Here is a 10,443-nt window from a genome sequence, read left to right as displayed (position 1 = left end):
TAGTGGGGTGCGGTCGTAGTCCAATTGTCACTTTCTTTACGTTATTCCTCTATACGCCTGGATTTCTTGTTTGTAACGACCATATACCTATCTTCAGACTATCGGAAAAGAACCAGACTAGGCCATGTGTATTTGAACCTGCTACCATCTTTTCCGGCCCCCAGAACACCCTCTGTTGTGCCCCCAGGCCTCTTCGGACCCCTTCCGACCCCCGGAGCTCATGGAACCCTGGAGGAACTGATCTCTGCTATCAACCGGAGCTCCAAGCAGCTACCCATCTGGTTCATGTCGACCCACAGAATTGACACAAAGGCCATGGTGGTGCCTGAGGAGCAGCCCCTCATGCTGGAGTCTGTGGAAATGTACCTCGGGGTCTGCTCCGCCCGCTGTGTGCTGGGCATGGAGACCCAGGTGACGGTGCTGCACCTGCCCCTGTCCACGAAGGGGCCCTTCTGGGAACTGGAGACTGGTGCCCCTCGGCCCCTGCTGCAGGCCCTGGCCCTGAGGGACCGCCAGCTCACCTGCCCTGCCTTCCCCTGGCGCTCCTTGATCCTGAGGCCCCAGTATGATATCCTAGCCATCATGCACAGTGAGTTGTCAGGGTAGGTGGGTGGAGGTTGTTGGGGGAAGGAAAGGGGGGGTCTGGGAAGCAGCTCTGATGGAGGACCCCCACCCATAGTCTAGGGATTCCAGGTGGCTTACGGAATAGATTCTCAAAGAGTGGGAAGTAGGTGTAAAAGGAGATAGGAAAATAGGGTAAGTTGAGAGTGGGGGTCCTAGGATTTTATAAAATTGCGGGAAGTTGGGTTGTGAGGTACTAGCAGCCAGGTCAAAGAGACCAGTGTCACCAAGCAACACCTTGACCATTTGCTCGGAGAAACATGTTTTCCTGCCTCTGGGGAGAGCAGTATTGTTCCGAGGCCCTTCTGTCAGAGTGACAGGGCACCGAGGGGAGCCCCCAGCTGCACACAAGCTATTTCTCAGGGCAGGCTGGTGGCAGCATGCAGAGCAGGGTTGATGTCCAGTGGGAGGCCGAGCCTGAGCAGAGGTAGAAGAATGGCACCTGGGGCCTCTTCCCTAGAGGCCAGAGTTTGAGGTTCGGCTTCCTGGCAGTTATCAAGAGCAACTAGTCGGGATTGCTGGCAGACGACAGAGCCAAGTGGGGATTTTTGGCCTTGATTTTAAAAAATCTTTAAAAACTACTTTACGCCCAGCTGGTGTGGCTCAGTGGTTAAGCATTGACCCATGAACCAAGAGGTCACTGGTTCGACTCCCAGTCAGGGCACATGCCTGGGGTTGCGGGATGGATCCGCAGTAGGGGGCGTGCAGGAGGCAGTGGATCAATGATTCTTTCTCATCATTGATGTTTCTATCTCTCTCTCCCTTCCTCTCTCTCTAAAATCAATAAAGGCATATTACAAGAAAACAAAACACAAAACACAAAAACCTACTTTATGTAAAAATTCAATCCATTACAAAAGCAGGGAGGAATATAACAACCCCCATGACTCCATTACCCAACATCATAATTGTCGACTCATTGTCGATCCTGTTTCATCTCTCCCCAGCCCCCCTCTCCCCACTCCATCTCACCTGATTATTTCAAAGCAAACCCCAGGTATCATAACCTTTCTTTTGAAAATACTCCAATATGTGTCTCTATTTTAAAATGTGACTCTTTTTCCCCAAGACACTGAAGTGTTTAAGAACACTTTATCTGACAATACACCACGCCTAACAATTTCATCCAGCAGTCCTCAGTCTGCTGAGACCCTGGCAGTAATTCTGTTTGGATCACCTTCCTGACAAGGCATCGTTAACCACGAATCTCAGCCAACAGGACGCAGCAGCAGCAGCACTTACCAGTTCATATCTGACCACGCTTCACGGCAGGTGCTCCTGGCCGTGGACCACAAGGCTCTTCCCGGCCTGTTCTCCGGTTTCTCTCCAGCTCCACTTGGTCTGATGGGTGATACCGATCAGCACTCCCGGCAGCTTGAACTGCTCTTTGGCTTTGGTGACCACTAGCTTTTTGGGGTTTACATAGACGTTCATGTCTTTGTACTTCTGTTGGATAACAACTCCTGTTTTCTGATTGGACTGATGGTTTATTTTTTATTTTTTAAAATATGTTTTATTGATTTTTTTAGAGAGGAAAGGAAAGGAGAGGGAAAGAGAGAAAAACATCAATGAGAGAGAAACATCCATCAGCTGCCTCCTGCACGATTGAGCCTGCAACCCAGGCATGTGCCCCATGACTGGGACTTGAACCCGAGACCTTCCAGTGCGTGGGCTGACACTCTAGCCACTGAGCCATGCCGGATGGATGCTTTAGAATGGAGACTGGCCCAATGTCATTGCCATTTTTTAAAAAATTATTATAGTGCTTGGGTAAAGTCTTTGACTTTTTAAATTTTTGCTAAACTGCTTGAGTTTGGGTACAGATTTCTTTCCTTCTTTGTAATCATCCTCTTCAGTAGTTATTTTCACTGCACCTGACCTGGTCACAACAGATTCTTCCTCCTCCTTGCTCGGTTCCACACGAAATAGCTCCCCACTTTTCTGCACACGGTCCAGCCATTCAGGCACAAGGTTGGTCTCGATGTGGCTTCTTCTTTATATCCTTAGTTGTAGGACTTCTTCTAGCTAGATTTCAGGTGGTTCAAAATGATGGTTGTCCTGTAGTTTAGTTGCAGTTTTGATGTGGTAGTGGGAGGACTCCAGTGCCGCATTTACCTACGCCATCTTTTTTTTAAAATTAATTTTGAGAGAGAGAAAGATATTGATTTGTTGTTCCACTTATTTATGTATTTATCAGTTGATACTTGTATATGCCCTGACCAGGGATCGAGCCTGCAACCTTAGTGTATGGGGATGACACTCCAACCAACTGAGCTACCTGAGCAGGGCCCTGTGCCACCATCCTAACCGGAAGCTTGCAACTCTTTTTTTTTTTTTTTTGAACATACACAATACCATCATCACACCAAAAGAAAGAACAAGAACTCCTAGCACATGGTGATAATACCCACCTGGTGTTTGAATTTCCTCCACTGTCTCATAATTTTGTTTTAGTTTATTCACCTCAGAATCCACATAAGGTCCACAATATTGCCGTTGATTGTTTTGTCTTTTAAGTCCCTTTTAAGCTATAGGTTCCCCTTTCTTCTCTATTTTTCTTGTAATTTTCCTGTTGAAGGGAGTAGGCCGTCTGTGCTACAGGCTCCTTCACGTTTTGGGTTTTGTTGCCAGCATCCCTGTGGAGTGTTAACCTGCTCTGTCCTCTGACTCTCCCGTTGGGTCTGGCCCTGAGCCCACCCCAGGTTGGGTGACTCAGTCACAGCTGTATGCGTCCCAGTGAAAGGACACAAAGCACAGTCAGCACAGGAAAGTACAGGCGGAGGAGCCCAGAGGACACGGGGAGTCACACGGGGCACACTGAATTCCTGCAGCACTGAATTGTGACAACACGTGTGAAACCAGGGAAATGCACTAGAGAACGGCGCCCACGGTTTTTACTGGGGCTGATCACAGAGGCATCCTCTGCCTGGCGTGTACCGAGATTCCAGACTCCGGGAAGGAAAGCAGGTGTTCAGCGTAAACCACGCTGTTTGTACAGCTTAGGCACCGTGACCCACTCTTATCAGGAAATGGTGGGGACCCTCCCCAAATCCACATGCCTGCACGCCAGCCGGGAGCAACACGCAGGCAGGCAGGCTTTTCTAGGGACAGCAGCCTCGGCGTGCTGCTAGCTCTTTCTGCTCACCTGCAAACAGGCACTTTGCTCGAGGCCTGAACAGATGCAGGAGGCACAATTTGTCACAGTTGCGGGGCTTGGGGCAAGGAATCCACAGGTGGCTCTGTGTCTGCCACCAACCTGACTACCTTGAGCACCAGCCTTGCCACGAGGTGTAGCTCAAATAACACAATGGATGGGCCAGTGTGATGTGAGTAGCTGTTGATGACCACTGCCTCGATCCATGATTATTCATTAGAGATTGCAATCCTGTCATCGCTTCTTCAAGGGAAACCGCATCAAGAGAAAACTCCCCTCCTCTGCTCTTTGGTTCCAGTTTGTAGGAAATACAGGACATTGTGTTTGTAAACGTAGAGGTCCCCGGGACCATTCACCTCCACTCAGGCTCGGCCTCCAATGGCCAGGCTCTACCTCCGTTTCACCAGCCCTGCCACCAGCCTCCAGCCTGCATTGAGACTTAAGAAATATCCTTTTTTCCTTTTTTTTTTACTAGTTTTTAAAAAAATGAGTTGGCTCCTCAACATCCTTCAATGGGTGGTTTAGTTTTTTATTTTTTATCACTATGAACTCAGGGATGAAATGTTTTCAATATTTCAATCCACTGAAATTGTTAATCTTATGGGAAGCTCAAACTAGCTCAGCTTGGCCAGTGGGAGCCATGGAAGCTGTTTCACATTGGCCCCTAAATCCTTTTGACAAACCTTAGTGGTCTTGAATAGATTTTCTTGCTTTCTTGTAAAAGATATTTCAGGTTCATCTTGAGCATTTCCTCCTCAGGAAATTAGCTCTTTCCCAGGGAGCCCTGGGCAATAAGAGACCACATCTGGGGAGCCAAGGATTTTCAGGGCTTGGCAGGCTGTGCTGGATAATGAGGCAGCTCAGGTAACCCTTAAAATATTTTGAAGAAAAAACCAAAACAGTATAATGAACCCCCACGTGCCCATCTTCTAGCTTCAACCCATTATCAGCTCATCTAGCACAAAGCAAAATCCCAAAAATGTGACCGAGGGAAGTCATCACCACCCCTGAGCCTCTGTGTTCTCATCTGCAGAATGGGAGGGTATGCCTGTCCGTCTTCTATGTGGATCAGACAACACGGTGGGTGGGCCAGTTTGCCTCATAATCACAGTCACCCTTTGAGTTTATGTACCAGGTACTAATCCAGAGAGGAGGCAGGTTGTCCAAGGCCATTTAGTCTGTTTTTCTTGATTTGGTTTTATATATTTACATCCAGAAAGGACTTGGAAAGGCAGCTTATAAAATGACATTAAAAATTCAATTAAAATTTAAAAGTGGTTGAACTGATTGGATATTTGGTATTAAGGAATTATCAAATAATCATTATTATTTCACTGTGGTAATGGCATTGTGGTTATGCTTTAAAATTTTTAAACCATCCCTTCTTTTAGGGGCTGAAATAGTCAAAGATGGTGTGATGTGATTGTTCTGATTCAAAATAATTCAGTGGAGGGGAATAGATGGATGGGAGTAGAAATTAAAGATGAGCTTTGAGTTCAGTGTTGAAGCTGGGTACATGGGGGGTCACTATACTAGTCTCTCTGCTTTCATAAACGTTTAATAATTTCTAAAATAACTTAAAAAAAAAAAGAGGTTGGAGACAAGAGTGGCCAAGGAATCTGGTACAGCAGGAAAATGCTGGCTGGCGAGAAAAGACAAGAACGGGAGAGGTCAGGCGGCCCAGATCTCTTTGCTGGGGGTGGAGAGTGCACCGCTGAGGTGGGTGTGGCCATGCCACTGAGCTGACTTCTCCTCCACAGTGCGCAGGACCATCGTCAACATCCCTTCCACCCTGGAGGTCGACGTGGAGGATGTCACTGCCTCCTCTGAACACTTCCACTTCATCCAACCGCTGCTGCTGAGTGAGGTCCTGGCCCGGGGAGGCCCCTTCCCCCTGAACACAGAGATCCTGGAAGTTCCAGACGGGCCCCCCATCTTCCTCAGCCCTTGGGTGGGCTCCTTGCGGAAAGGCCAGAGGCTCTGCATCTATGGCCTGGCTTCGCCACCCTGGCGGGTCCTCGCCTCATCCAAGGGCCGAAAGATGCCCAGATACTTCCTGGTCTCTGGCGCCTACCAGGGTAAACTGCGGCGACGGCCAAGGGAATTCTCCACGGCCTATGACATCCTGAGCGCTCTCCAGCCGGGCCAGCCACTGCGGGTGGTGGCCATGCAGGACTGTGAGGGGGATGAGATGGAGATCCCTGGGTTCACTTCCCTGACTATGGGAGACAGGTTGGAGGTAGTGGGGTCTGGTCAGGCCCTCGACGCTCAGGGCGGGGACGTAGACATCTTGGTGTGTCATCAGCTCAGTGACCAGGCTGAGGAGGAAGAGTGTGAAGAGGAGGCAGAGAACCAAGAACAGATTCTGCTGCCCCTCTACTTCTCTGGCAGCTTCGTGGAGGAGATGAATGATAGCCGGCGATACAGCCTGGCAGATCTGACTGCCCAGTTCCCACTGCCCTGTGAGGTCAAGGTGGTGACCAAGGACACCAGCCACCCTGCTGACCCTCTGTCCTTCTTCCCGGGCCTGCGGCTGGAGGAGAAGATCATGGAACCCTTCTTGGTGGTCAGCCTGGACTCTGAGCCTGGAGTGTCTTTCGAGATTCCTCCCCGGTGGCTGGACCTGACTGTTGTGGAGGATGAGAAGCAGCCAGGCCAGCCAGCTGGGTCTCTCCCCATAGCCACAGTGGAGGAGCTGACAGATGTCTTCTATTATCACCTGCGGAAGTTACCTGCCTTTGAGAGCCAATCCCCCCCACCCAGGCCCCCGAAGCGCCAGAACCTCAGTGGGCAGAAGAAACAGAGCAGCCAGGAGAGAAGCATCAAGGTACCAGTATAACCAAAGTTGGCGGGGATGGGTTCACCGGTTAGGGTCACTGCAAGTCCAGCCATTCTCCTTTGTCTAGCATCACATTTCTCTTACAATCGTATAGAACTTGCATTTATAAACGTGCACACTTTGCACCTGTTATTCTTATTCCATCCTCACAGTCCTGACGTTGGTGTGGTTACCATGTTTTATGGTTAAGTGACTCACAGACCCTGAGATTCACCTGAAGTCACAGCTAATACACAGGAGGCCTGAACTGGAGCATCAGCATACTGACTCCAAGGTCACTGTGCTTTGCCTCTTTGCTACCCTTGATGTCACTCTAGTTCAAGCTTCATCGTTTTTCACTTCAATTGTTTCAGCAGCCTCAACCCTTTCCACTGCTGTCAGAATTGCCTTCTAAATCCTTCCCTGGTCACCAATGGGTTTTGGCCCTATTTTCTGAAACCTCCAGTGGCTCCCCATTGCCAGGGGGTAATGCAGGCCCCGTAACATAGCATCAGTGTCCCTTCTAAGCTGACCTCAGTCTCACTTTCCCAGGCCCACCTTCCCCCCACCCACTCTGAAGTCCACACTCCAGCCACAGAGAAGCTCCTGACGCTCCCTCACTATGCCAGGACCCCTGCCTCAGCACTTGGCACACACCAACTCTTTATCTTCTTTCTTTCTGGCTCACGGGCAAGGCTCAGCTCAGATTTCCTCCTAGGCACTGAGTCCTCCTCTTGTGTATTCACACTGCATGTTGGATGTAGCTTGGGGGTGGGGTGGGGGGCACGTAGTTTTCAATATGATATACCCGAGTCTGTCTGGCTAGAATGAGAGTTCTGTGGGTGCAGGGACCTCACCCACTCCAAAGTGGACAGAGAAATGCCAGAGAGTGCTGAACTGAATGAAACAGAATCACAGTAAGAGGAGAGAACCAGTCCCAGAGACAGAAAGACTGTTGTAGTCCCAGTTTACTCAATTTGTGGCCTGGACTCAGCATCGTTTCCTTATCAGTGAACCTGATATAACATCGCTCACCGCTGTTACATTAGCTGCTTCCTGCAGGGTGTTTACTCTGTGGCAGGCACCTAAGCATTGCTCCACCTGGCTCTCACGTTGTACCTCTGAGGTGGCCACTGATATCCTCTCTCTGTACCGAGGAGAAAATAAGAGTGCTGGCAGGTAATTTACCTGAAATCACCTGGCTAGCAAGTGGTGAGGGGGGTTTAAAATGGGGTCTGACCACTGGGCTTGAACAGCTAACTACCATGCTCCACTCGTAGTTTGCACTGTGTGGATAGAAAGTTCAAAAAATGGCTGCTGGGTCTCAGTCCAGAAAGAGGTCATATCTCAAGAGGGGCCGTTGTTGACCTGTCCCAGCCTTGGTTCCCGATGGACGTGACTTTGGGCCCAGCTCCTGCTTGTCGTCCTTGATCCAGCAGCTTTTCCTCTCTGGGTCTTAGTATTCTTTGTTGCTGATCAGGGAGCTATACGGGTTTGTTCTCCAAAGCACGGTGTGGTGGAAAGAGCACCAGCTTTAGGTGGCAGACATGGTCTGGTGCCGGGGTCCAGCCCCAGCGGTTCAGGGGTTCCCAAAGGTGTGGACGGAGTCGGCGAAGAATGCTTTACACAGATGACAGCGTTCAGAACTCTCTAGCTCTCTTTAGTCTCCGTGGATCTTCCTGTGCCTGGCTGAGGCCACAGAGAAAGATCCTGAGGCAAACTGAGCCTTTATTTTATAGTCAGAGGTAAACAAGGTAGTGGTTACTGAAGTTACACTGTTCTTGTGCGTTTCACTTGTTTTTGTTCTTGTTCTTGCTGCACTTCCCTCAGCCCATTAGCTTCCCAGATAAGATCTAGGGAGCGTTATAAGGTCAAGCCTAATTATGCTAAGAGGACTGTGCCCTCTAAGCTGGGACTTGTTTGTTTGTGACTTTGCCAACAGGTCAGTCCGAGGCTTAACCCGATAGCTGCTCCCCACAGTCTGGGTCCGAGTGTTGGTCCAGCTCGGTCCCCGTGTGAGGTCTGACACGGCATACTCTCCATGACCCCATTTCCTCATGTGTCAATCGGGGAGTGAAGCAACTACTCAGAGGCTCACTCGAGGGAGCAGATATGCATATAGTATCTGGCCCCAGGTAGTTGTGCAATGAAAGTCCTCTTCCTTCTGGGACTCCTCTCAGCCCTGGCACTCTGTTCTGAGGCTTTGTGACATGTTCCTCCTTCAGCAACAGGTGACCAAACGCCTATGTGGATACTGTCTCTAGCCTCTAATCATATCATCTCTCACCCTGGCCCCTTTCTCCCCTGCCAAAGAACATTCCACGTGCTTATAGCAAAAACCCCTGGGGTCCTGAGAAGCCCTACCCTGAAAAGGAGGTAGAGAAAGGAACAGAAGAAGTGACGTTTGAAGGAAATTACATTTCATGGATTCTGCTGCTCTATTTCTTGGGACCCTCCCGACTTCTGCTTTTTCTCCCACTTAGTATTCTAAAGCCCTAGCACAGCAGCCGCCCCCTCTGTTGCCCAAACTCAAGATGAAAACCCTGCCAGCGGTCATAGATGGCATATCAAATACCTACAGCAAGATCTCTGCCAATAAGAAGGGCCTGAAGCCCACTAAGTCCAACATTCTGGATCCAGGTAAGTCCTGTCAGCCCCTATTCACCCCTATCCTTTCTTCTACCCTTCCTACACTGATCCTCTGAGGCTGCTGGCCAAACATTCAGCAAGGCCCTGCCAACAGGCAGACCCTTCTGTGGTCCCAGCTGGATGGTCAAGCCTCTATAGGGGGGGCTTAGGCTGAAGCGTCCCCACGGTCCCTCTCCCAGCCCTGGCTCCCGATGGAAGTGACTTTGGGTCCAGTTCCTGCTTGTTGTCTGCACAGAGCCCTGGCAAGGAAAATGAGTTCCTCTCTCAACACACTCCCCTCCGTCCCCAAGGCATACAGGGGGAATGTCTGCAGTGTTCAGTCAGAACTTATAGTTTCCAGGCTAGCAAGAACCTTAGAGCACTCAGACCAACCCTTCCCTGTCCGGGCGAGGAAGTGTGCCCTAAAGTGGTAAAGTGGGGGAAGGAACCTGCTTAAGGACAGATCCTCACTGACCTGGACTCCTTTGCAGATGATGAAGACCACGATTACGAAGAGGTAGCTGAGCACTTTCGGAAAACCCTCTAGATGCCGGAGGAACCATGCTTCCTGACTGCTGCTTCTCAGGGAATCCGGGATCCCAGCCAATGCTACACGCCGTTAGAAGACCTTGGACAGTCTCACAGAAACCGAACCGCGGACAGGGAATGGCTTTGTGGGACGGGTCAGAAATGGGATGGACACAGTCCCAGCTTCCCTCGGGTTCTCGGTCTCTGCCACTGAGAGCTGGCTTGTTTGGGCCCAGCCCCTACACTTGACTCAGTGTTGGTGTCCAGAAGAGCCAACTCATTTCTACTCCATCATGTGTCCCCTACACCAGCTGTCCCACTGGTCGGTAAGAAAGGAATCAAAACCACCAACTTCGGTGATGGCAGCACAGTGACTGATCACACTGAACTGAGAGCCCTTTATGTTTGCCACCCCCCTGGCCCCCTTCCTGCTCCACTCTTCCTCCCTCTCCCCTGTCAAGGCTCTAAGCTCCTGGGATACCAGGACTGTCTTCCTCCTCTGCAGCTCCGAGCACATGACAGCTGTACATGACTACCCAAGATTATTTCACTCAAGAACCATAAAATAAAAAGGACACCTGAGCTCCTGGGAAAATGACAAAGACATCACTTATTCTGTGTGGCAGATCCTTTACAAACCTATTTAAATCCTCCAGTGTCTGAGGTAGACAATAATAGCCTGATTTTCAAGATC

General features: G+C 50.1%; 1 protein-coding gene across 2 annotated transcripts in view; it reads left to right on the top strand.

The window, feature by feature from the left end:
* Positions 1-10,119, top strand: part of THEMIS2 (thymocyte selection associated family member 2) — a 15,306-nt gene extending 5,187 nt beyond the window's left edge. Inside the window, exons 3-6 of one of the 2 annotated variants that reach the window (XM_023761031.1) lie at positions 300-589; positions 5,536-6,602; positions 9,077-9,233; positions 9,713-10,119. In XM_023761031.1, the coding sequence (XP_023616799.1) occupies positions 316-589; positions 5,536-6,602; positions 9,077-9,233; positions 9,713-9,768 (1,554 nt within the window). In that variant the 5' untranslated portion in view covers positions 300-315 and the 3' untranslated portion in view covers positions 9,769-10,119. Of the gene's footprint in view, positions 1-187; positions 590-5,535; positions 6,603-9,076; positions 9,234-9,712 lie in introns of both variants that reach the window. The other variant, XM_006097270.3, reaches the window with a different exon arrangement.
* Positions 10,120-10,443: the final 324 nt, after the last annotated feature.

This window comes from Myotis lucifugus, unplaced genomic scaffold, assembly GCF_000147115.1.
Source record: "Myotis lucifugus unplaced genomic scaffold, Myoluc2.0 scaffold_197, whole genome shotgun sequence".
NCBI lineage: Eukaryota > Metazoa > Chordata > Mammalia > Chiroptera > Vespertilionidae > Myotis > Myotis lucifugus.
Note: the sequence above shows the minus strand (reverse complement) of the source record. Positions and strands in the feature narration are given on the sequence as shown.